Source organism: Bipolaris maydis (genome assembly GCF_028858645.1).
Source record: "Bipolaris maydis strain C4 unplaced genomic scaffold PSV08scaffold_1, whole genome shotgun sequence".
In the NCBI taxonomy this organism is placed as follows: domain Eukaryota; kingdom Fungi; phylum Ascomycota; class Dothideomycetes; order Pleosporales; family Pleosporaceae; genus Bipolaris; species Bipolaris maydis.
The window spans coordinates 1,735,239-1,759,305 of record NW_027093857.1 but is presented as its reverse complement, the minus strand read 5'-3'; the positions used below and the strand labels follow the sequence as shown (position 1 = coordinate 1,759,305).

The 24,067-nt window shown below is 51.9% G+C and overlaps 8 protein-coding genes across 8 annotated transcripts; 3 read left to right on the top strand and 5 right to left on the bottom strand.

The window, feature by feature from the left end:
• The first annotated feature begins 458 nt into the window (after positions 1-458).
• On the top strand, positions 459-1,575 carry PSV08DRAFT_256708 (60S ribosomal protein uL16). Its single transcript, XM_014222836.1, has 3 exons — positions 459-600; positions 656-1,081; positions 1,133-1,575. The coding sequence occupies exons 1-3, from the start codon at positions 553-555 to the stop codon at positions 1,322-1,324; spliced, it is 666 nt and encodes a 221-aa protein (XP_014078311.1). The 5' UTR covers positions 459-552; the 3' UTR covers positions 1,325-1,575.
• A 109-nt stretch (positions 1,576-1,684) lies between these two features.
• PSV08DRAFT_256699 (autophagy protein Apg9-domain-containing protein) lies at positions 1,685-3,357 on the bottom strand. The gene has a single exon (XM_014222835.2). The coding sequence runs from the start codon at positions 3,317-3,319 to the stop codon at positions 1,832-1,834; it is 1,488 nt and encodes a 495-aa protein (XP_014078310.2). The 5' UTR covers positions 3,320-3,357; the 3' UTR covers positions 1,685-1,831.
• Positions 3,358-3,566: 209 nt separating this feature from the next.
• Positions 3,567-9,368, top strand: PSV08DRAFT_406548 (oligomeric complex COG6; the record flags this gene model as incomplete). Its single annotated transcript, XM_066093746.1, has 6 exons — positions 3,567-3,570; positions 4,987-5,243; positions 5,291-7,063; positions 7,951-8,048; positions 8,150-9,177; positions 9,211-9,368. The coding sequence occupies 6 exons, from the start codon at positions 3,567-3,569 to the stop codon at positions 9,213-9,215; spliced, it is 3,165 nt and encodes a 1,054-aa protein (XP_065949969.1). The 3' UTR covers positions 9,216-9,368.
• A 377-nt stretch (positions 9,369-9,745) lies between these two features.
• On the bottom strand, positions 9,746-10,666 carry PSV08DRAFT_256663 (uncharacterized protein). The gene has a single exon (XM_014222831.2). It carries the CDS (start codon positions 10,532-10,534, stop codon positions 9,767-9,769), a length of 768 nt encoding a protein of 255 aa, XP_014078306.1. The 5' UTR covers positions 10,535-10,666; the 3' UTR covers positions 9,746-9,766.
• A 794-nt stretch (positions 10,667-11,460) lies between these two features.
• Positions 11,461-13,553, top strand: PSV08DRAFT_2184 (uncharacterized protein). Its single transcript, XM_014222830.2, has 2 exons — positions 11,461-12,181; positions 12,237-13,553. The coding sequence occupies exons 1-2, from the start codon at positions 11,738-11,740 to the stop codon at positions 13,305-13,307; spliced, it is 1,515 nt and encodes a 504-aa protein (XP_014078305.1). The 5' UTR covers positions 11,461-11,737; the 3' UTR covers positions 13,308-13,553.
• A 533-nt stretch (positions 13,554-14,086) lies between these two features.
• Positions 14,087-14,436, bottom strand: PSV08DRAFT_2181 (uncharacterized protein). Its single transcript, XM_066092142.1, has one exon. It carries the CDS (start codon positions 14,362-14,364, stop codon positions 14,122-14,124), a length of 243 nt encoding a protein of 80 aa, XP_065949968.1. The 5' UTR covers positions 14,365-14,436; the 3' UTR covers positions 14,087-14,121.
• A 2,166-nt stretch (positions 14,437-16,602) lies between these two features.
• PSV08DRAFT_2174 (uncharacterized protein) lies at positions 16,603-18,965 on the bottom strand. Its single transcript, XM_014222828.2, has one exon. The coding sequence runs from the start codon at positions 18,787-18,789 to the stop codon at positions 16,909-16,911; it is 1,881 nt and encodes a 626-aa protein (XP_014078303.1). The 5' UTR covers positions 18,790-18,965; the 3' UTR covers positions 16,603-16,908.
• Positions 18,966-21,097: 2,132 nt separating this feature from the next.
• Positions 21,098-22,482, bottom strand: PSV08DRAFT_398011 (uncharacterized protein; the record flags this gene model as incomplete). Its single annotated transcript, XM_014222827.2, has 2 exons — positions 21,098-22,206; positions 22,257-22,482. The coding sequence occupies 2 exons, from the start codon at positions 22,480-22,482 to the stop codon at positions 21,098-21,100; spliced, it is 1,335 nt and encodes a 444-aa protein (XP_014078302.2).
• Positions 22,483-24,067: the final 1,585 nt, after the last annotated feature.

Below are 24,067 nucleotides of genomic sequence, written 5' to 3'. Positions count from 1 at the left end.
CCTACCCTTTGCAATGTGACTCATTATGACTAGCCTGCCTCTGCTCTAACTATGTCATTGAGATAAACCCATGTCTCGTAAGCCGTCCGCGAGTTTGAGCAGACAATTAATGATGTTCACGAGCACGTGTTCATGTATCTTGTATGCGCAATGAAACAGAATGTAATGTCACTTGTCTACGTACTTACATGACCTTGTTTCAGAAGAGGCGCGTATAACATGATGTTCGCATTCCGTTGCCACGGATCCCCAGGATTGCGCTTTGAGTGGCGCTTACCTGCTTGGAAATCAATGCGCTCGCTTAATCGGGTCTTGGCGTGTGCCGCGCAATATTGTGATTAGCAATCACCACTGACGACTTCCCTCGACTTCGCCCTCCGACACCTCCCCACTAACACTCAAATAAAGGGTAAGGTACGGCTGTCGCAATCGTATTCCCTGGTAGACGTTTTACTGACATCTTTATCAGTTTGCGCACACACTCACTCCTTCTCGTTTTCGACGCTTTCCGGACATCCACTCATTGATTTCAAAGCAGGAAGAACCGTCACAATGGCCCGCCGTCCCGCCCGTTGCTACCGCTACTGCAAGAACAAGCCCGTACGTTAGACTGGAGATACAAGGAGAGAAGGACAATAGGCTGACTGGGTTATAGTACCCCAAGAGCAGGTTCAACCGTGGTGTACCCGATGCCAAGATCCGCATCTTCGACCTCGGTCGCAAGAAGGCCAACGTAGACGACTTCCCTCTCTGCATCCACTTGGTCTCCAACGAGTACGAGCAGCTGTCTTCCGAGGCTCTCGAAGCCGCCCGTATTTGCGCCAACAAGTACATGGTCAAGAGCGGAGGAAAGGAATCTTTCCATCTCCGTGTCCGTGTCCACCCCTACCACGTCGTCCGTATCAACAAGATGTTGTCGTGCGCTGGTGCTGATAGATTGCAAACGGGTATGCGTGGTGCTTTCGGCAAGCCCAACGGTCTTGTCGCTCGTGTCAACATTGGTCAGATCCTCATGTCCGTCAGGACTAGGGACTCTAACCGCGCTATTGCTCTCGAGGCTCTGAGGCGTTGCCAGTACAAGGTATGTGGACAAAGTATCTATTGGTGATGTTTCGAAGCTAACTAGCTTCAGTTCCCTGGTCGCCAGAAGATCATCGTCTCCAAGAACTGGGGTTTCACCCCTCTCAAGCGCGAGGAGTACATCCAGCAGCGCCAGGAGGGCAAGGTCAAGATCGACGGTGCCTACGTTCAGTTCCTCCGCAACAAGGGTAACCTTGCTGAGAACATCCGCCGCTTCCCTACCGCTTTCGAGGCATCTGCTTAGATTTTGAGTTGAGCGAAATGGGTTGCTGTGCATGATGATCATGGGTCCAATGGAAATTCGGTTACGGCGTGATTTGTTTTCTTCATCGGTTATGGATGAAGGCTGGAGGGAGAGCCTCTGCGGCATGTAACTGTAGAGAACGACCAGGAACAGCCCGACAATGACAAATGATACAACAATGTCTGCTTCCCGTATGGCAGTATGAGGAGGATGTGATGGTACGATGAAGAATAGTCAAGTGCATGCCAAGTCCAACCAGTACATTTGCATGGAATGCTGTGATGTAAGGGCTACCAATGTCAGATGTCTAGGTCTGCTTAATTCTTTAATGCCACCGGTGAAACAGGAGAACATCTTTTCAATAATGTACCATTCATTTCTACTAACAACACTGCTATGCTAAATGTGGATTGAGTGGGAATAAGGGAAAAAATACTTGAATCAACACCGAGCAATTCCCAGACGCTCCATGCGAGTGTTATCAACCCTCCCTCCAAAAAAGAAAGATTAAACACCAACGCCTGCGCCCCGACCTTCAGCTTGGGCTCTGGAAAACTGTTGTAAAAGCTGCAAGACTCCTCCACCATTGTTCGCTGGTGCAACTGCTTCTTCTTCATCGTCGTCATCTTGAGCTAAACGACTTGTTCGCCACGAGTCGCCAAGCATACTTTCTTCCTCGATGCGAGTGTGCGATGGACCCAGTGCGTCGGAGACTGGTTGAAGAGGTGTTCGGTACCGGTTCACCCCCGCTTGGTGAGGCGAGCCACGTAGGATCGAGGCTGAAGAAGGCTGGTGGTGCGGATCAAGCATCATAGATGTCATGGGCTCGTCTCTTGCCATAGGTCTCTGTCTCGGTGTTCTTTGCTGGAGGTTCTGGCGACCGGGTTGGTTCCTACTTGATGCTTTTGCGCCCATCTCTATCGGCTGTGCCGTCTGCGACATTGTGCCAAAGGTGTTTGGGAATTGTGGTGGCGGATGGAAGTTGCTGCGGCCTTGCAGACGACTATTGTAGCCGCGGCCGGAATTCTGGTATGTGTCTAGGAAGCCGTAATAGGAAGACATCATCTTGTTGTCCTTGGCCATGAAGTAATCTTCGCGGAGGTCTGGGTCTTCTCTGCGAGCGCTGGTGCCGTTGGCGGGGATGTTGTTGGCGTTACGTGTTGTCTTTGTGGATGGGAACATGGAGTAGGAACATGTGACTCCCAAGCCGTCGACGACAATCGAAAATTCGCGGAAGAAGTCGACAATGCGCTCGCTGCATTTGGGCAGTCTGAAGATGAGCAGGAAGGGGGTGACAACCATGCTCAAAATCTCCTCGGCAAATATGAGGATTTTAGGTTGGTACAGTTTGGTGAACTCAGCGCGGACTTCGTCTGTGTGCAATCTATCACGCCATGATTCTGGTTCATAGCGGGTGTGGTAGATGACGTGGTTGAGATAGTAAGCAGGGTCTGTGACTTGATCTTCCTGAGGGCTGCTTCCCCGTGCGACACGGTAGACCGTAGTAAGGATACCGATCCAGAAGATAGCTGTCTTGCCAGGTGTGATTTCGAAGTTGAGGAACAACTCGGAGCCGAGAAGGGTAAACAATACAAGGACGAACGCGAAAGCACCTGCAATGAATGCGACAAATGATGATAGCTGCTCAGTCTTGTCTTTCGGAAACTGGGCGAGGTAGAGATTCGCGTATGGATAGGCCATGTTACGGCGACGAGCAAAGTAATGAGGAAGTTCGTTGAATTCACGGAATTTCCACTGAGCGAAAGTCGTGAAGTCGCGATTACTGAGCTGGCCTGGGTCCTTGTGATACTCAGTGAAGTATTTAAATAGGTACGAGGCCAGTACAAAAACCACGGCGAAGGGGGCACAAAGAATACTGATAATTCCAGTCCAGAAGAAACGCGTCTTCAATCGCTTCACGAGCTCCCGGCGATTGCGTTCCTTGAGGAAGTCTGGGTTGAATTGGCCATTTGGTCCGCTGAAGACAAAGTCCATGATGGCAAGGTTAACATGCCATTTGGTTGTCTCGGAGAAGATGTAGCGGTTGCCCAGGAAGGGCAGGGGGACTGTGACATCAAGTATCTCCTTGTTGAACAGGGCAATGAGATAGTTGTCACGACGCATCAGGCGGCCTGCGATATCAATAGCATCTAGCCGCTGCCTGCTTTTCGAGTCAAGCAACTTGCGTGTTTCTGGCGACAGGTTGGAAGCAGTAGTCAAGTTCAAATCTCGTAAAGCCATGATGCGTGTGACGACTTGCTGCCATTGTATCGTCTGAATATCGCAGTCAGGAATATCAAGTAAATAATGGTAGAAATCGTGCATGGCTCGGAGTCGGGGTATATCTGTGACCATGTTGTAGAAGGAGTAGAGCCAGTATATGACGAAGAGCCATAAGGCCAGTATCCAAAAGCCGTGTATTCTACTTGCTGTCAGTTGGAAATTTGCGTTGTCCAATAGAGGAACTGACCTCGCAGCACACTTTGGTACCAAGACCTGGCTCATCTTGTTGCTGTCAGGAAACTTGGAGTAGTCGATACACCATCCAAGAAATGTCATGAAGCCCACGACAAAGGCTGTTTGCAGAAGCGTCAGGACCTTCCTCAGAAGGATCGAGTAAATGCCACAACCAACGTAGTACTCATAGACCTCAGTCATATAGTTATCCAGATCCGTCTGATTTACCCACAGCCACAAGGCTTTCTCCCGAGGATCTGCCGCGAAGTGCCCAGGTCTACTGGTATGCCCCCAAGGTTGTGAAGGTGCCCCTCTTCTGTCGTCGTCATGAAGCCGTTGCTGTGTACGGGTAGCATCCCACTGTGCCCGTGTCTGTCGCGTGGATGGGCCTGGTACAGGCATGGGGAGACCTTCGCCGCGCTTACTTGAACCCGGTGCTGGTCCATGTCCGCCTTCGAGAAGCAGGGACTGGGGAACGTCGTCGTCATCGTCGATAGGCGCAGTGTGGGCTGGCGCAGGCTGTCTCCATGCAGGTATACGACTTGCTGTGTTGATGCCTGGTGGTGCGTTACGTTTGGCATCTGGAGAGACTGCGCGGCTCTCGGTCGTCATCTGGCTGGAGGAGGCTTCCTCAAGCAAGTGCGCCAGGTCCTGCTCCTCAAAACGAGCACCAAAGTTCTCCTCGTCTATGTCCATCTCGTGCTGCTCCTCAGTCGAGACAGAGTTGCGATGGTGTGTGGCGTTTAGCGGTTCGTTTTCGTAGAGGTCGTCTGAGGCAGAGGGGAGGAGTCTGGATAGCAGGTTGGATGCCATCATGGCCGTTGTGCGGTATTGCGCTGAGCCAACGGGCGGGGCGCGTGGCCGTGCTGCGCTGGATGGGTGCGTCTTATGGGCGAGTAAGGTCAGAGGACCAAAAGCGTGATCCCCAGAAGTTGAGGCCTGAATCCATGGGCTCTGACGCAAGTCTGGTCAGTAGTTGTATCAGCAGGATACAAGTGGGCGGCGATGAGTGCGGCTATCGTCGAGCGCCTCATCGACATGGGACTCATGCAGGTGACGCGCCGCGCCGGTACCTATCGATCCATCTATCGATAAGCTCGGCTGCACCTGCCCTGGGTTTGCCCGACATGACACCTTTCTAGGTAAAGGTCACAACACCCATTCATTCATGACGACAAGCTATTTCCACGACCGCGCTGTTCCAGCGCCCCAGAATGGCGCCTCTCCCTCGTCGCCGTCAGGGACGCCCGCTTCAAAGGGTGCGAATGCGCTAGCCAGCCGCATCACAAGTGTGCTCTCCGCTTCCTATGCAGATCTTGAGATTCGAGATGCCTTGGAAACTCTAGATGCACGTGGAGTACAAAACTCTGCAGAGACGCGCCGTCAACTTCGCCTCGATGTGCAAAAAGAAGTCATACAGTGCAATGGCGAGATCATCAAGGACTTTGGTCAGGTTGCCGAGGTATGTCAGGATATCAACACTAAAAGTAGTCTACTAAATGATTCCAGCAATTGAAGCGCATTGGAACAGCAATCAGCAGTCTGAACAACTACTGTGCTGACATGCGTGGCCATATTGCGGCTGCAAACAAAGAGACTGACGCTGTCTTGGAAGAGGCCAACAGTCTCATAAGCCAGAAGAAACAGGTCGAATCCAAACAGCAAGTGCTTAACGCATTCGCTGCTCATTTCCTCATCACGGAGGATGATGTAACTGTGTTGACTTCTACCGTGGAGCCCGTCAACGAGGAATTCTTCCAAATCTTGACTCGTGTAAAAAAGATACATCATGACTGCCAGGTACTTCTTGGGACTGAAGATCAGCGACTGGGCTTAGAGGTGCTAGAAAGAAGCTCCAAACAACTCAACTCTGCTTTCCAAAAGCTTTATAGGTGGATCCAACGCGAATTCAAAACGCTGGACCTGGAGAACCCACAGATCAGCGCATCGGTCCGGCGATCTCTGCGTGTACTGGCTGAAAGACCTGCCCTTTTCCAAAGTTGTCTGGACTCGTTTGCTGAAGCTCGCGAGTCGATTCTGTCAGACGCCTTTCATGCAGCATTGACCGGTTCGACATCGGAAAACCACATAGCCACCAAGCCCATCGAGTTTTACGCTCACGACCCGCTACGCTATGTGGGCGATATGCTTGCCTGGGCTCACTCTACGACAGTATCAGAAAGAGAGGCACTCGAAAATCTTTTCATTTCGGATGGTGAAGAAATCAAGCGTTCCATCCAGGCTGGCTTAGAAAGCGAGCCCTGGCTAAGGGGCGACCAAGATGCCGAGGTGTTTGATGGGCGAAGGGCTCTTAATCAACTCGTCAGCCGTGATCTTGCAGGTGTAGCTCGTTTGCTGAGACAGCGAACAGAACAAGTCATCCAAAGTCATGATGATGCGACCCTGGCATACAAAATTGCCAATCTGATTGGCTTCTACAAGGGAACGTTTGCAAAGCTGCTTGGGGCTGATTCGGAAGTTCTGGATGTCTTTGACACATTAGAAGCTTCTGCGATGCGGCAGTTCCGCGCAAACATGAGAGACTACGTCGCCAACGTACAAAGTGATCTTGCTGTGGCGCCAGCAGATCTCTCTCCTCCTGAATTCCTGGAAGAGGCATTGCAGATACTCAAAGTACTTGCAAAAAGTTATGATACATCACTCGCTGCAACGGATGATGATGGCCAGGGCTTCCAGGCTGTACTATCAGAAGCCCTCGATCCTTTCTTGAGCAGTTGCGAGAACCTACAGAAAGGCATGAAAGAGCCTGATAACTCCATCTTCGCTGTCAACTGCTTGTTTGCGGCTAAAGAAATTCTATCCCAATATGCCTTCACCAAGGAGCGAGTCAGCGACATAGAAGACACAATCCAGGAGACTGTAGCCAAACTAACAGACTACCAACATCAATACCTGGTCAATGAATCTGGCCTAGTTACTTTGCTTGAGGCGCTCGCACCAATCAGTGACTCTGCCGAAAGCCTCAAGACAGTGCCCCAGTTGGAAGCATTCAAACCAGATGCATTGGTCTCTGCCAGTCAACAGCTGGATGAGTTCCTACCATCTGCCCTCATCGACGCAGCAGAGAACATCAAACAGCTACGCAATAGAAAGATGATACAAGATATCAACGAAGAGGCTGCTGGTAGGTTCTGCGAGGATTTTGAATTGGTCGAGGGCAAGATAATAGCTGCGGATGAGTTGGTGGATGACGAGGAAGACGAAGATGAGCAGGAACCCAGATTGAGGGATTTGTTCCCTCGTACAAGTGGTGAAATACGGGTGCTGCTGAGCTAGGGAGCTAGATATATAGAATAGATGTAGTCTCTTTGGAGCCCAGTCCTGTGGTCTAGATCCCTCAATGATCACACCCATTGGGATTATGTATCATGGAATGCGCTTTGCTCATGGCGGTGAACCATGCTTTGGATACATTCACTATGGCTAGGTTGTATCGTATTTACTGTGGTTTCTTCTTCTCCCATTCCTCTGGCGTATGACACTTGGGTGTCCACGCATGTATCGCTGCAATTTCCTCCTTCAGCGTACTGTTGACTAGCCGGTGTCGTGCTAGAGTGGTCTTCTTGGCAAATTGTGGTGATACGATGATAGCCTCGTACATTTGCCCGCATCCGCCTATTTGTAATATCAGCGTAGTCCTGTGACTCAGAGAGCGACTGAAAAGAAAAATATCCCGACGCCAGGCCCTGCCCGCCCCGTTTTACTTTCTCTCTCTCCTCTTCCTTTTCTGGGTAGAAAAATGGGATTCATGCATACCACTCAAATCTTCAATTTCAACATGTGTTGCACCGAGTCCATCTTCCAGCTTCTTCTTGATCCCTTCTATGGTAACACCGGAGGTAGCCTGCACGTTCGTGGCCTCCGCATCCGTTCTTGCACTCATCGCTTTGGTATCTTGTGAATCGATCGCAAGAGTGTCGAGTGTTTTGTAAAGTTTGTGTCGTGGATCCATGTGGTAATGATGTGATATTCCTCCAGTGTTCCTATCTTCGGATCTGATAAGATTGGGCATCCGAATCAGGAAAAGGCGCAGACCGCAAGCGGGGAGGGGCTGATGACGCATGTCGGCTATGGATGCAGGGATGGTTAGCACGTGCCTTTGTGATTGCAAAGTATTGCTGCTTTGGGCTTGCAATTATTCCATTGAGGGCTGTATGTTTGCGTCCACGGCACGGCGATTCGCAATGAGTGCGACTACTACCTGTGCGCCGTTCTCACAGGCGGTTGTAAGGGCAATGCGGAAGTTGTAGGTTCACTCTCCCACATGCTGAATATTGTTTGGATCTCGCAGCCAGAGAACCAAGCACATACAAACTTGCTCTGCCAGAGTACTGATTGCAAACAAAGATATCCGCGAGAGCTTGCAGACAACTCTTGGGACAATACCGGATTGCTACTCGAAGCCCCATTCAATGCTTCTCGCCGCCAGTCAAACACAGTCCTCCTTACCATTGACCTGACCAAAGCCGTTGCCGACGAGGCCATTGCACTCAACTCTTCGATCGTCGTCGCATACCACCCTATCATATTCCGAGGCCTGAAGTCGTTGACTCTTGCGGATACACAACAGCAATCGCTACTGCGGCTAGCCAGTCATGGAATTAGTGTATACTGTCCACATACAGCGTTGGATGCAGCACCAGGAGGACTGGGAGATTGGCTAGCAAATATTGTTACAGGCACAAAGAATGTGGGTCAGTCTCCAGGCGCAGGTCAACTAGAGCCCTCAAATCCTACAGAGGAAAACAACGACGATCCCTTCATTGAGAAGAAACGGCCAACTTTTACCCTGAACCACCACCCGAGCCAGCGTACCCTCCAGTTTGGCAAGCTACTCACTTCGACAGCCCCCGTTACTGCTCCACACAAGCGAGAAGTCATCAAACCCCAGACGCCGGAACTCGCTTCACATCCAAACGCCGGCATGGGCCGCATCGTGAGATTCGATGATGCCCAGCCCCTTCCCACTCTCCTCGATCGCATAGGCAAAGGGCTCAACAACCCCAAGGGCTTCCCAATCGCAATCCCCCAAGGTAAAACAATCTCTGACATGCAAATCAAAAGCGTAGGCATCTGCGCAGGCTCTGGCTCCGGCCTCCTCAGCGGCCTAGACGTCGACCTGCTCTTCACGGGCGAGCTAGACCATCATGCAGCACTCGCAGCAATCGAGCAAGGAAGAGTAGTTATCAGCTTGTTTCATAGCAATTCTGAGCGCGGGTTCCTCGCCGAGGTTATGAGTACGCAACTAGAAGATGCTGTGGACGAGGAGTGGAAAAAGGTCAGGGAAGAGTACAAGGATAACGGAGAGTTTCGGGAGGCGCTGGCGGATGAAGAAGTCATTGTTGAGGTCAGTGAGGCAGATAGGGATCCGTATGGTATTGTGGTTTTGAGGGATGACGCGGGACAAGCATAGCGACAATACAGTATACAAACAGTATAGGCGATAGATGAGGTTCTGAGAAGAGCCAGGCATACTCAATGTTACTCGCTAAACAAGCGTAGTATAGATCCTGGGTCGTCCCACACATTAGCCGATTAATGAAAACAACATTCCTATTGCTTCCAACATTGGGTTGAAGTGACCACGCATAGCAATATAAATTTTGTAAAACCCGTTATCTCCATCGAAACTCAAAACCGAAGCGCATTCAGCGCTTTCGCAAACATCCTCCGTGGCGCAATTGGCTAGCGCGTCTGACTGTTACAGCTGTAGCTTATCAGGAGGTTGAAAGTTCGAGCCTTTCCGGGGGAGTTTCACTTTTTTTGCCCTCGTCAACCACGCACCATTTTTTTTTTGCTTACACCACTCCCTTAGTTAGAATAGTGGAATTCACTTTTGTTTTCCTGCTCCTCATGCCTGGTCTTCATTTCAATCATCCAATGTAATAAGCGGCACATCATCAAATTTACAGAGTTGTTTCTTGGGGGGAGGCTAACTTGACTGCCGTTCCGACACGGAAAAAGTCAACATTGCGCATCTACTTTGATAATAACACATTGCTTCGATATCGTATCGTATAACCCAAAGTCGCTCACTGTCCTCAGACAAATCTCCTCGAGCCTCGCTTTCACCATAACCATGCTCGTTCCCGAAATAGCACTGTCAACCTGTCTCACACCAACCTCTGGGTTATTCCCTGGCGACGCCTGTTCCGGGCCCAACGACGGCATTACTCTCGCTAGGAGATTGCGGCGGGAAAAACGCGGCGATGGGGCTTGTACGCTTGCACTGCGACCACCAGTAGCAGTAGGAGAAAGGGTAGTATCCCGATAGCTAGGCGGATCTGTAGGGGCAGTAGAATGCGGATTCAACCGCGCAGTCAGGACGGTTTCAAGTTCGTGCAGGACGGTTGGTAGTTTCCAGAATTCTGTGCTGTTTATGGGGCCGGATAGGTGGATGAGGTGGGGGGGAGAGGTGTCGGAGGCGAAGCCGAGGACTTGGATGGAGTTGGAGTCAGAGGAGGATGAGGGGGCGTCCTGGGGGAAACTGGAGGAGGAGGAGGCGTCTGACTTTGTGGGCGCGAGGGATGTGTCTGATGGGAGGAGGGCAAGGGTCGTTGTTGCCATGGCGTAGGTGATGCGTTGATGGATGAGGGGAAGGATGTAAGTGTCGACTACGGACTCGATGTGTTGGGTACGTGTGGTGTTTAGTTGGTCGAGGATTGATGGTGATGGGGACGAGGCGTGGGGTGAGTATGGTGGTGGTGCTGCATCGCTGTCTTTCTCTGACATTTTTCCAAGTGTGATAGAAGGCTCCAGAGTGTGAGGTGTCGAGTTTGGTTGCCTGGCGAAGAACTTCGTATAATTGGTAACGGTGTACAACGACCAGCCTTGTGCTCACAGGCAAAGAGTCACCAAGGCTACTCAGTTGTACGGTAGTCCGATGGCAAACCCAGGAAGAACGACTACCGGTCTTGTGCGGATCACGGCAAGCCCCCCTACCCAAAGCAGACACGATAATCTGCCCTGTCTCCGCCTCACAACTGAGGTCTATCAACTAGCGCCAAGTATCGCCATAGCCATTGTCCCGTCATACCCTACTTTGGTGGTGGTCACAGGATGCCTTAAACATACACGGGTAAGCGAATCAGACATCTTTCAATCAAGGACACCCGAGGCCACCCGGGCCGACCCATCTTGGCCAACCAAACTCCATATCTGACCGAGAAGAGAGAAGGAGTCAGGCAAACATGCTGTTGTCAATACTTTTTTTCCGCAGAAAAAAAAAGGCTATGTCATGTCTCAGACAAACACAGCACTTGTGCCTCTCGCATTTCAATGCGCCAAACGACCGAGCAAACGCCCGAGAAAATCATCAGATTTGCAGTGCAGACTTGAACGCTTTGGGCCACCGGGAGGTAAGAACAAACCTATTGCAAAAAAGGGCCCGTACACCCAATTAGGCCTCCTATGTAGGTCACAGGTTGTGGCTGTGCATAAGGCAGAATCGTACTAGTAGGTGCGAATAGTACCCCCGGCCCCTCGGCTCAGATGTGGTCTGTGCGCTCCTCTCACCACTATTGTCCAATGTGTTCACCGAACTGCGCACTTGGACGTGCCGTGTTTTACGGTGCTAGTACTTGTGGGAGCGTATCATGGCCAGGCTGAAGGTGTATAAAGGCATATCATTCTGCTGTTCTAGGATGGTTCACTAATACCGAATTCATTATTATCACCGCTTCAAGATTTGGTCCTACGGTACGATATCTTGTGTTCTGTGTGAAATAGTCGAATACGTCTGATTGGTATAAATATATATCCATTCACCTCTTTTTTCTTGTATCTCTTTCCAAGTCTGGCATATAAGAATCCTGTCAATCCACACCCCAATTCTACCTGATTAACACACCACCGACTCCATCGATCGAGCATCAATCACCAGCACACATCGCCTTGAGCAATCTCAGTCCCATCTAGAAAAAACCATCAGCCATCATGTGGTACCACGTCGCAGAGCCGAATTCCTACCTCGTAATTACGGGAGTAGGAATTCAAAAGGTTCTCATCAAGAAAAAGGCCTTCATCTACCCTCTGCAAAAAGTCTCCAAAATCTCAATTACACCGTTCGATTTCTCCATGTCGCTACAAGCAATGACGATTGAGAAGCTTAAGTTCTCTCTCCCAGCAGTCTTTACAATCGGTCCTGCGGATAACCCAGAAGCTTTGGAAAAGTATGCCGTTCTGCTTACAGGCGAGAGTGATGGCAGACCGACACAAACTGCTTCAAAGGGAGTGGTTGCGGTAGCTGAGGGACGCAGCCATGTCCAGGACATTGTCAAGGGAATCATCGAGGGCGAGACAAGATCAATCGTTTCCACCATGACCATGGAGGAGCTGTTCCGCGAGCGCAGAATCTTCAAGGAAAAGGTCATTCAACAGGTAATGCTCACCTTTTCGCCATTCAAATCAACCACATACTCACCAGTGTTTAAAGGTACAATCGGAGCTCGACCAATTCGGTCTCTGTATCTACAATGCCAACGTCAAGGAACTGCAAGACACACCAGGGTCAGAGTACTTTGCTTTTCTCTCACGCAAGGCACACGAGGGTGCTCTGAACCAAGCAAAGGTCGATGTTGCCCACGCTCGCATGCAGGGTGAAGTTGGCGAGGCTGAAAAGCAGGGCAAGACCAAGCAAGAGGTGGCCAAGATCCACGCCCAAACTGCTGTCCTCGAAACCGAGCGCAAGGCCGAAAAGGCAACGGCAGATGCAAAGTTTACTGACAAGGAGATTGAGATTAGCAGGGACCTCAACGTAGCTAGGATCAATGCTAAGCGCGAAGCTGAACGCCGCGACGCAGAGCTTCAAATGGAAGTCGAGAAGAAGAGGGCACTCATGGAGCTTGAGCGTCTCCGAGCTACCAAGGTCGTGCAGGCGAAGATTGAGAAGGAGTCTTCGCAACAAAAGGCTGATGGACAACTCTATGCTCAAGAGAAGGCCGCAGAGGGCAAAAAGTACAGCGAGCAAGCCGAGGCCGAGGCGGTCGCCTTCCGCCGCCTACGAGATGCAGAGTCGAACTTTCAAGCCAAGGAGCGTGAGGCAGAAGCCAACTTCATCGTCTCCAAACGAGCCGCTGAAGCTGAGTACTTTGCTCAGGAGCGCCAGGCTCAAGCTGAGCTCATCAAGCAGCAACGCCAAGCCGAAGGTCTATCCGCAATGGCAAAGGCCTACGGCGACATGGCCAATGTCCTAGGTGGACCCCAAGGCCTAATGCAGTATCTCATGATCACCAACGGCACTTACGAGAAGCTGGCTCAAGCCAACGGCCAAGCCATCAGGGGTCTGCAGCCCAAGATCAATGTCTGGAACACTGGGAGCCAAGGGGGCGAGGGCATGGCTGACCCTGCAGCTCCGATCCGCAATCTCTTCCAGAGTCTGCCTCCTCTGCTTAGCACCATCCACGATCAGACTGGTATGGCACCGCCCACCTGGCTGGCTCAGATGCCACAGAACGGTGATATGAGCAAGATGCAATTGAGGAACGGTAGTGATATTTCCTCATAAAGGCGGGAAGCAGTGCTCTTGAATCCCGTCATCCCCTAGAGGCTCAAATGAGAGAACGGGGTTTGATCTAGTAAAGACTGAGGAACGAGCGTACGAGGTATCATATGTTGTACGATTGGTTGTCATACCCCATAATTAACTGTGAATGTAGCTAGGCGTTGGAGGTCTTTTTGTTATACAACTTAGATTGATTTTTTTCAAAGAGTGGCACTTTAGTGGTACTGTGTTGGATTAATTATATAGAGTAATGAAAAAAAAAGACTTAGCTTGCATTTGTATTCATTGTGGGTACGATGAGGTACAACCGCATAGCCGATGCTAGTCAATGTGCAGGAGCGGATGGAGATGGTTTATTTAATTCCTTGGTCGTCAGATTATTGTTCAACCACTTCATACAGCTTCTGATGTCCTCGTGCGTATTTGATGACGAATCCTTTTAAGCGAGTTGGGTTGGTCAGGTGCTATTCCAACGGGACTCTTGTGGACAAGCCTTGCATTGGTTCGGTGTAGCGGCATACCCGGATCGACTCGAAGGGGTTTTTCTTAAAAAAAAAAGAATTGCGAAGTTGCACGATGGGTAGTCAGAGATTATACTTGTTGCTTTGCTGAACAGTAACCAGGATGGTAGGACTTTGACTTCGCCGTCTTGGATTCAGGGGAGGATTATTAACGATCGTCCGTGAAGGCCCGAAATCAGAGTGCGTTGATCATCGCTACTGCAAACGCAAATCGCGTACCGTTTTCTATCATTTGAGAGCCGAGGGGTAAAGCTTTCCGGACTCCGCGGTTTGAAGTGATACTTTATTGACCGATACTAGAAAAGCCAGGGAGCAAGTGACAAGGCGAAAAGCAAACAATGGAATATAACGAACTGCAACCCGAAGGGGGGTAGGGGAAGCTTAACGAGGTTGGACGATCGATCGACTATTAAGAAAGCAGATGCAATAGTGTCAGGACCACCCTTGGACAAGAAAGCATGTAGGCCGTACACAGTAGTGATGAGCGAAACAAGATGCAAGCACAGCCATCCTTGACCAGGAAGCAGGATACAAAGCATGTTGCAAAGTCTAGTCAAGCCTTCAATACTCCCAACTGTGGATGGAGGGGCTTAGGGTGTGCCACAGTTGCCATAGTTATATTGGCACAGACGGACAGATAGGCTTCCGTCCAACCTTCCGCATTCGATTCTCCAGGCACCGGCACCGGGAAGAGGGGGGTGGGGCCCAACATGCCTCAAGTTGAAACTTTCCATGGATCCAGCGTCCAAGTGGCGTCAGAAGCATGCGAGATGGTGTCGCGAGGTCACGGATGGACACAGTAAGCCGGGGGCGTGAAACCAGTGGGAAGTGGTGAGAGGGAGGGTGGCTTGCTAATCAATCGACAGAAGGAAAGGGCCAATTAGTCCGACGGTGGTTGATGGCATAAGCCCAGCCGCACCATTGCAAGGTGAAGGACGCGAGTCGGCAAATCACCATGGAAACGACGAGTGATATGGTGTCACCAAGCGCTGCAGCCATGAGCCGATACGAGGCCCTCAGTCGTGCCCGCAGCCGGAAATCCCGTCCTGATGTTGTGGTGGCCGCGCAATTAGTGCAATGCAAAGAGACAAAGAGTAACCAGGCTGGTGCAGAGCACACTAGGCGGCTTCCCCTCGTTGCCACCAGCCCAGCGCCATTCCGCTTTGGGCGCGAGAATTGCCCATCGCGACGCGTCCCGACGCGTCTTGACGTGAATTTTGACGCACCACCCGACGAGACAAAGAACCACACAGCCTGACTCTTCTTACTCACACCATGCCCTCTCCACACACACCACACACGCACACGGCACGGCTAAGGCGAGGGGGCGGCTGGGGGTTGCAAGCCATCCTTGGCCACGGCCAGCCATGCAACGAATCCATCCTCTGCTCGCTGCTTGTTTCATTTCCATGGATATTGACAATGAACGTCTCTTTCTGCACTGTGCGAAAAGATATATTGCACCCAAAAAAGGCCCATCTGGTCTTCTCTTCTCTGTCTGCCTCTCTCTCCTCTCCAGCACTCTAACTGGCGCCCGCCGGTCAGCTACGGCCACCACCCCGAGCAAACAACGTTAGGCCTCGGCGGAATGCCTAGACGGACTGATCCGTGCGGTTGCTCGCCAGAGCTTCAGCTTTTGCCGTTTGCTCATTGTGGCCTGGTGCATCCACTCTTTGCTGCATGCTTTTATCTCTTTTTTTCTTTTCTCCTCCCGCTTGCCTCCCCGCCTGCCAAATTTCTTTCCGAATGACGTCCGCCCCTGGCTGCAAATCGTATATACCTATGTATGTACAGCATGTCCGTCCGGCTGACTGCAGGGCCAGCTGCAGATAAGATGGTGTGTAGGCACGCACGAGTTTTTCTCGTCTTTGTTTGTTTTCAAGAGCCATTGTTGCCCTTGTGCTGTAAACATCAACCCTGTATTGGCAAGGTCACTCCTCCTAGCGAGTCTCAGCACATGCTTCCCCGGCGCTTGGCTCATTAGGTTCCAAGTCTGTGTGCGCGTGTGTGTGCCTGTACTCGTCCATGTGTGCTTGTGAGTGTGTGCCTGGTCATTCATGGGTCATGGGGGCTGTTTTCGGCATAGACACGGTGATGACGCCTGTGCTCAGCACCCACGTTACGGAACTACTTTACGGCACGGCGTTGCGGAGCTCACTGTACCAAGAGGGGCTCATGTGGAACACACCATCACCTCTTTTCACTCTTTTCCACTCCAGGCAAGCTCACTCGAGTCAAATCCATTCCATTCATTCATTCAATCATTATTACAAGCTCGTCTGCCTCAGACTCGTCATCATTCGGGACCAGCTAATCTATCAGAGTGCACAGGCTTTTCCTCGTCCCCATCCTCATCCTCGTCCAAGCCCGCATCACCCGTCCAGCCGATCCCTTTTCTCCGCATCGAAGCAGAGTTTGCTCAAAGAAAGAGACATTAGGTATGAGTCCTTCACGCTTCGAGACAATCGTTGAGATTCGTGAAGACTGAATACCCCTTCAGGTCCATATCCCGTCGCTTCATCATAACCTTCATCATGACCGTCGTGACAAGGTGGAGAACAAAAAAAACACAAACACAAGGAAATAAAGCACCACAGCGTCTAGTGGGCCAAGAATGAGTGGAGGCTTGAGTCAAGACAAGATGACCAAGTATACAAAAGAGATGGTTTAGGACAGAGGCAGGCTGTTGGCCTGTCTCATTGCCCGAATCGGGTCAGGGTCTTCTTCTGGTCATCATGGAACTCCATGTTGCATGTCACCATGACTTCCCAGCACCCTGCCCTCGTATTACGGAAGTGAATTGGAAACACTTTCAGCCGCATCATCATGTCAAAATCGTAAGCCCGGTAAACACAACCGGGGGCGTCCTCGCCATCAGTACAATGTCGGCAACCGAGTGTACGGTTTGGTATAAACAAAACATAGGAAATGCTTTTCGAAATAAGCAGGCTCGCCGTCCTGAGCAAATTGGCAAGTATATGCTGCCACAGCACAAGAGGCTGACCGTCATAACGCCAATGATGCAGTCGTTGTGCTTGATCGCACAACAGACTGGAAGAAATCGTCGTCGAACCCTATGATCGCTACAGGCGAGTGGCATCGCGAGGCATACCGGCAAACCGTTGCTCAAACGATGCGGGAGCCTCGAAGCTGTGTGACATGGTCGGTCGAGGGAACATGTTATTTGACCGGCTGACAAATGGTGACCCTAGGCGAGCAGTAGATTGACCGAGCACATCATTTGCTACGGCGGGTGAGTGTGGGCTCGACAAGGCAGAACGAGAGTCTGCAAATGGGTTGAAGCCCGAAGGGTCGTTGGCTAGAGGAAGGCGTCGTGCTCCTTCCGTCATGTCGCCCAAGCTGAAGCCACGATTCCTGACACCTCGGTGGCTCGATTCTGCCGGAGCTCCAAAAATCTCATTGACGAAGCTCTCTCCTCGGTTACGCACCCTTCCCTCGAAGCTGTTGTGAAGGGCACGACGCTTGAACACCTTGGACCTTGGTCGCGGTGCGTGTAACTGGAAAGGAGAGCCTAGACGTGGTGGCTGAGACGTTGAAGATGCATGCCAAGTACGTGCGCTATTCTGGCTCATACTAAGCTTGTTGGCTTCGAGCTTTGCGTGGAAAGGAGAGCCTAGTGCAGTGCCTAGCCCAAGGCCGAGCCCGATGTGGAGTGACTGCGACTTCTGATGAGCAGAAGATCGGGCACTTGACCATGTTCTCGCTGTCGGCCGTGGTGTAATATCCTTGGTGAGTTGTGACAGTGGGTTGCCCAACTGCATTGACACAGCAGTACTGGTCGCTAGCGAGAGGTTCATGTCACGGGTCGAGAAGGTCGTCGATCCCTGAGAGAAAGGCGAAGACAAAGGTTGTTGCGGCACTGAAGACGACGATGATTGTGACGGTTGCGATGGCGGTTCCTCTGGAGGCGGAGAGGATTGAAGTGGTGAGGGTGATCGATGGAGAAGACGTTGGTAGTGTGCAGACAAGGTAGGTTTCTGTTTGGCCAAATCTCGTAGACGCTTTCGACATTGCTTCTCGGTAGGGTATCGCACGAAGGACTTGCCACTCTTGCTCGGCTTCATGGCATTCGGAGTACCAGCGTGCTGGCCAAGTTGAGTCTGTACACGGAGTCCGCCAACGCGGGACTGCCTTGGGCCCTTCCAAGTCTTTCGAGCCATCCTCGCCACGCGGTGACATACACCATTCGGCGGCGTGGTGCTCGGGAGAGCTTTGAAGGGCGTCACTGTGGGGTCCTGCAGGTAGTTCATGTAAGTCATCCACAGGTGGTAGTCCATTTCCTCTGTGAAATTGGCTCTTAGCTTCAGCTTGTTAGCAGAACGTGTTGGCTGTTGGTTCATCAATGGCGAGACCGGGCGTTGAAGTTGCGGTAGTGGCGGGCAGAAGGAGAATGGGTCAGACGATTCATCTTCGGGGCTTGTGCAGCTGCCGCTTCTTGACATGAAGGACCCGATGCTGTCGCAAGACGAAAGAGACGAATCGGAGAAGCCGGATGATGAGGTGGGTCTGCTAGAGGTCTCGCTCTGGCTAACGTTTGGAACATCCGACCAGTCTTGGGGCCCTTCGTAGTGGCTGATGGTTCTCACTTGATGAGCAGGAGTCTTTGGCGGCGAGAGCATACGAGTATAGCTAAAGCCTGGAGATAGAAAGGCGTCGTCCTGAGACAGAGAGTAGGTTGGCAGCTCACTCGGGGTTTCCGACATGATTTCCGGCGCTTCAATAGTGGGGATGGGTTGTTGATGCATGACTGCGTCCATGTCGTCGGGGTTCATGACCATGGTGGCACGACGGCGGCGGACCTTGAGGACTTGGCGGGGAGGCGGTGGTGGCTGCAGTTGCTCTGGTTGCGGCTCTGGCTCTGGTGTTTGTGGAGCAATGCCGTCACGATAGTGGAACATGAAGTTCCTTGGTAGGGTAGTGGAAACGGAGCGTTCAGACTCCATGGTTGCTGATGTATCACAGAAATAGGAGACGAGCCACTGTTTCGAAACGCTGTCGGGTTGAACCTGGATGGGAGGGTCCAAGTGGTCAGTCTCAGCGACGCCGTCAGGTCTGGACAGTGCACGCGCGACGAGCGGTCAATGCATACAATGGCACAGTGGTTCGTACAGTGCTGAGAAGGGTTCGCTGGTTGTTTGGCTGGGCTCGAACAGGTGTTTGGAACACTGCAAACGCGACTGTGCGGCTGCAGGGTGGTTACACGTGCGAGCAGGATAGCTGCGACTTTAATACGAGAGGGTGCAACTATCGCAACGACACGCGATTTCGGACGCGCGGATCACTGGCGTTGTTGCAATGGCGGAAGGGCTTGCGGATAAGAAGATGGGCGACAAGCTCCGTGTGCAAAGGCGCGTAGCTGGCCGTTGCGAGGGGTGCTGGGGCGCGATGTCGATAGCGCGAGGAACAAAAGCAAAAGATAAAGCGCAAAAGTCTCAACAGGAGGTGGAAGACGCGTCGAGTGTGGCGAGGGGTGGCGGCGGAGGTGGAGGATGCTGGCGATGGGGGCAAGAGTCGTGAGTCGCGGTGAGGAGAGCGGTTCCGTGGGCGGAAGCGAAGTGGGCGCTTTTACTGGGCGTCCATGGGGGCGCGCAAAACGAAAGACGGGAGTAGAAGAAGAGGCAAGGAAACAGTCGTCAAGCAGGCGCCTGGTCTCGGGGCCGACGAGCGTGCGGCTGGCGAGATCGGCTCGGAATTATCGTGAGGTCGTGAAGTGTGAAGGTGATGGTTGGGGGTCGCAAATTCAAGTCGGGTGACCCGTGGACGGTTGTTGGCCGCTAGTGCCAGGACAGGAGCACGGGCTATGGCCAAGATCGTCGATAGCAGCCCTCGGGACGCGCCCATCGAAAAACCAAGCACACGACGACTGCCGGCTTGTTGTTGCAACGGTCTTGGACGTGTCCGGGGCGGCTGGTGTGCATCCTCGCGCACAAGACCGTCTTCTGCAGCTGTGTTCGGCCACGTCGAGCTGCCGCTACAAAGCTGCCAGCGCTGCAGACGACCACATAGCGAAACTGACGCGCTCCAACGCGCTCTATGCGAACGCTAAGCCCGATACGGCCCCAGGTGGCCCGTGCCTGCTTACCGCAGCGGCGGCCCTCTTTTTCGACGGCCCCTGCATACGTCCGGATACTCAACCTGTGTTTTTCTGCAGAGCACCAATGCCTGCCACGACTTTTCCACCTCGTCCACTCTCCTGCTGCCATTGCCATCGATATTGCGCGGCCAGCCTCGCTGACTCCACAGTGCTGCTTTACCCCTCGCATCTGCACTCTCCACACCCACTGCAGCCGCCGCACCATGGGCCACAGCCAACAGCACGCCGCCAGAAGATGCCAGCGCTGCACCGCACAGATGCATTCGCAAGCTGGAGTACCCCAATTCGCTGTCAGTCTGGAGGCTGTGCTCCGCTGTGGGGCATCACGGACGGCACAAACATCAACTCTGCAAATGCTGCATGACTCGTCTAAGCTGGTCCTTTTTGTCTTTTTGTCTCCGTCTGTGGGCTGGTGATCGGTGGCACGCGCTTCTCGCTTCATTACAATCTCTATCGCCATGGTGCCTGGCCGAGTTGCCCATTCTTGATCGACCGCGGCCTTCATCAAGGTCGACGTTGGCAAGCGAGACCCCTATTCTGGCCCGTCTGCAAGTCAGACTGGAGTTCCCTAACGTTTTTTTCCTTGCATCCCGCGCTTGGCTGCGAAAGCGGTCTGGCTCGCGGCATCTTATCACACACCAATAACCAGAGGCGCACGTGTCTCGCCTAATGCGTACATGTTGTGATCCAGGTCGTCTCCCCTCAATGCGTCATTGGTTGTCGTTTCTCTTGCAATTACTATCCTAAGTTTGCAGAGGGTCAAAAAGTGGGCTCAACACAACACGAGGCCCGAATTGCCGCCCATTATGGAAGCTCCACGTGTGTTGTTCCAAACCCACAAAGTCTTCAATAGTCAACGTGCGGGGACGGCATGCGCTCCACCACATTTACAAGCTTACAGCTTCATTTCATCACAGCCATCGATTCATTGCATGTCGGCGCCTCGATTTGGACAAGACTCTGCCATGTCACACAAATGCCAGGTCACTTCACATGGTACCAAAACATTGAACAATAATGCCCTGCTGAAGATGTATTCGCGTCGTATTACGCGTGACTAAGTATATTATCATAAAAAGGGTTCCCATGACCAGTTCATCCATCCCGCCTTCATTGCTAAATTACACATCACATCTGCTCAAATGGCCTTGCTTCGCTTACAGTCCAAGAGCAGTGTTGAAGGCAGTCGCAGCCGCCTGGCCCTGAAGCCCATTAGCGGCAGATGCTGCAGCATTGCAGGTACTGACAGCTGCGGCGCTTGCACCACACTTGTTGGCAAGCTGGGAGCAGATGAAGTCAGAGATGATTGCAATCTTCTGAGCCGAGCCATGGTTGAAGGTTTTCAGATCTGAAGGCTCGAAAGCATCCTCCTTGCGATCAGATGGGAGGCCAAAGACAATCGTAGGGTCGCAGTTGCCAAAGTCTGCACTCGCCTTGCTGCTACTAGCATCATCTTTGGCGGCAGCAGCATTACCGTTGGCGGCGGCAGCATTATCTTTGGCGGCAGCAGCATTACCGTTGGCAGCAGCAGCATTACCGTTGGCAGCAGCATCATTACCGTTGGCGGCGGCAGCATTACCGTTGGCAGCAGCAGCATTACCGTTGGCGGCGGCAGCTCCATTTCCACAAGTAATAGCCTGCTCTTCCGCAGCTTTGTTGTTCTTGTTGTCGGCTGCAGCTCCCTTTGCCGCTTCCTTTGCTGCTTTCTTTGCTGCTTCCTTTGCTGCTTTCTTTGCTGCTTCCTTTGCCGCTCCCTTTGCCGCTCCCTTTGCCGCTCCATTAGCAGCACCATTGGCAGCATCATTGGCAGTACCATTGGTAGCTCCCTTGACTGCAGCAGCGATCTCGGCCTCACTGAGGTCGTTAACACGAAGCTTAAGGGTGTTAATACATCCGGCATCATCAGTCGCGTCATCACAAGTGTTTCCAGCTGCGGTTGGGTCGCCAATCTTTCCAGGGGCAAATGTGGAAGCCTCATTTGCCATCGATGGGTCGCCACCAATGGAAGCAATTTGACGTGCAAGTTCTTCAGCAATTTGCTTGTTGAGTGCTTGCGCGCCATCAGCAGCAGGGTCCTGATGCTGCTGGAGTGCAGCGATTTCAGGGTTGACTGCCTGAATCGATTTGCAGGGAACAGACTTCAGGCCGACAGAGCCAGTGTTGCGCTCCAAAGCACGGTATATAAGCGCCATGGTCATACCCTCCACATCACCAGCCTTTTTGGCGTTGGTAAAGGCCTGGTCGGCTGTGGCTAGCTGAAGGCAGTCTAGAAACGATTAGCTTCACTGCACTGGTCCTGATCACAGAATAACTCACCAACATCAGCAATGTCACCAGCTCCTTTTGCTGCTGCCGCTGCTCCGAGTAAACCAAAAACAGGGTCCTGAATTTTGGCGGGGTTGTTTTGCTGCAATATGGTGCTGACAGCGAGATTGACGTTGCGATGAGCCTGTTCCTGAGGAACCTCACGCTTCGTCATGACAGCCGTTGGGCGTGCAGCCACAGCACCAGCAAGGGCAAAGGCAATGATAGTGTTCTTCATAGTGAATATGGGACACTGATTCGTCTAGTTTGCAGTCGTCAAAGTGAATAAGGGGGTCTAAAGGAAGGTATATAGCGAAGGTGGACCGGCCTATCGATTCTCCAGGAACGATGAAAAGAAGAAAAAAGAGTGAATACTTTGAGAAGCGACGAGCGAAGGAATCTTCAGAACTGGGCTGTTGATGTCTTCCAGGCAGCATGAGGCATGAGAACTTATATACAGCATGTATCACGGTGGAGTACTCTGTCTGGCACCTGTCAAGCAAGTCTCCGTAGCAAGAACCGCCGGCCTTGTCTGTGCGCAGAGTCAAGAACGCATAATGGTGCCCCCTGGATGAGGGTCCAAGCAACGTCAAGTGCTGTTGCTGTGGAGCCTCACGGTGGTGGTGAGCAGCCGCTAACCTCGTGAGCAACGGAGCCATAGTCCTGAATAGGTGCGATTGGCTAGTTCCTGCTAATAAGTGGGTAGTTGGTATGAGACATGGGCAATGATTGGAGACACCCCTTGCTTCACCACACCTTTTATCAGCCTCGCTGGCCGGACGTAGTGTTGAATGCATACCGAAGGATCGCGCGTAGAAGAAGGACTTCTTTATCCACGCCGCGAGTTCGCTTCAGCTCGACATCATGCGCCTCGCCTAGAGGAAGCGCGCGTTCCACAGAGGACAGTAGTGTCCTGTCAAATTCTTTGATGTAACATGACGTTGTATACCAGCTATAAAGCGATTGTTGTGCTCTTTGGCATTTGTACCAGGTCATGCCGCGCGCGTATTGCATACAAAAAACTCCACGTCATTTTACAAGGCACAAAGGAGGACTTTTGGCCGCCAGATATTATCCACGGCTTGCCCGGATGTTCTACAGAAACGCGTGTTGTGATACTTGGTGGCTTGCGCGGGATGTTGATCTTCACCCGCAGAGGTGCCTCGGCTCACGCCTGACTGGTCTACGACTTGCATCAGAGAGCTCACGAGCAATAACAAGGCTATACCAGGAGGCCTTTACAGGACATATCCATAACATTGTTCGGTTCTACCGTTATTATCGCCCTTATTTTGGTACTGAGACGTGTTCGATTTTATCCGCAGTTACACTCGTGGTTCACAGACGATGCGTGTCTCAGATGACCCGATTCTGCCTGAGACGAACCAACTCTGACAATCAGCCACGTTGAGAGTATCAGAACGTCAGACGGCGATTGTGGTTGCATCATTGCGAGATTAAGCCGTGACTTTCAATGGGCCTGCATCCTGCTCTGTTTCTTTTCTGAACGCATTATTCAACTGTCCTCTACTTGTTGCCTAGTTCAACATCCGGTACGCATCCTCACAGCATTATCACACATCCTGCAGATCATAATAGCCTCGATTGTCGGGGCGAATCGAAAACACACTGTTATCGCTCAGCACACCGCACTTGAATGACCAAATTTTCACATTGTTGCATCCTCCGCTTCTCGGCATATACTTGCTCAAGGCCCACATATACGCGGAACAATTTACATCCAGTCAGTCAACGCACATCAATCGAACCACTTGTGCATTAACAATATACAGCAATTCCCCATTGGGTACAATAACGAAGTC

Excerpts from the sequence above, each read along its gene's own strand:
- PSV08DRAFT_256663 (XM_014222831.2), bottom strand. The coding sequence starts at position 10,534 with ATGTCAGAGAAAGACAGCGATGCAGCACCACCACCATACTCACCCCAC.
- PSV08DRAFT_256699 (XM_014222835.2), bottom strand. The coding sequence starts at position 3,319 with ATGGACTTTGTCTTCAGCGGACCAAATGGCCAATTCAACCCAGACTTC.
- PSV08DRAFT_256708 (XM_014222836.1), top strand. The coding sequence starts at position 553 with ATGGCCCGCCGTCCCGCCCGTTGCTACCGCTACTGCAAGAACAAGCCC. Across the intron at positions 601-655 it reads GCTACTGCAAGAACAAGCCC|TACCCCAAGAGCAGGTTCAA; the intron begins GTACGTTAGACT and ends ACTGGGTTATAG. Across the intron at positions 1,082-1,132 it reads TGAGGCGTTGCCAGTACAAG|TTCCCTGGTCGCCAGAAGAT; the intron begins GTATGTGGACAA and ends AACTAGCTTCAG.
- PSV08DRAFT_2181 (XM_066092142.1), bottom strand. The coding sequence starts at position 14,364 with ATGCTTTGTATCCTGCTTCCTGGTCAAGGATGGCTGTGCTTGCATCTT.
- PSV08DRAFT_2174 (XM_014222828.2), bottom strand. The coding sequence starts at position 18,789 with ATGGAGTCTGAACGCTCCGTTTCCACTACCCTACCAAGGAACTTCATG.
- PSV08DRAFT_2184 (XM_014222830.2), top strand. The coding sequence starts at position 11,738 with ATGTGGTACCACGTCGCAGAGCCGAATTCCTACCTCGTAATTACGGGA. Across the intron at positions 12,182-12,236 it reads AGGAAAAGGTCATTCAACAG|GTACAATCGGAGCTCGACCA; the intron begins GTAATGCTCACC and ends CAGTGTTTAAAG.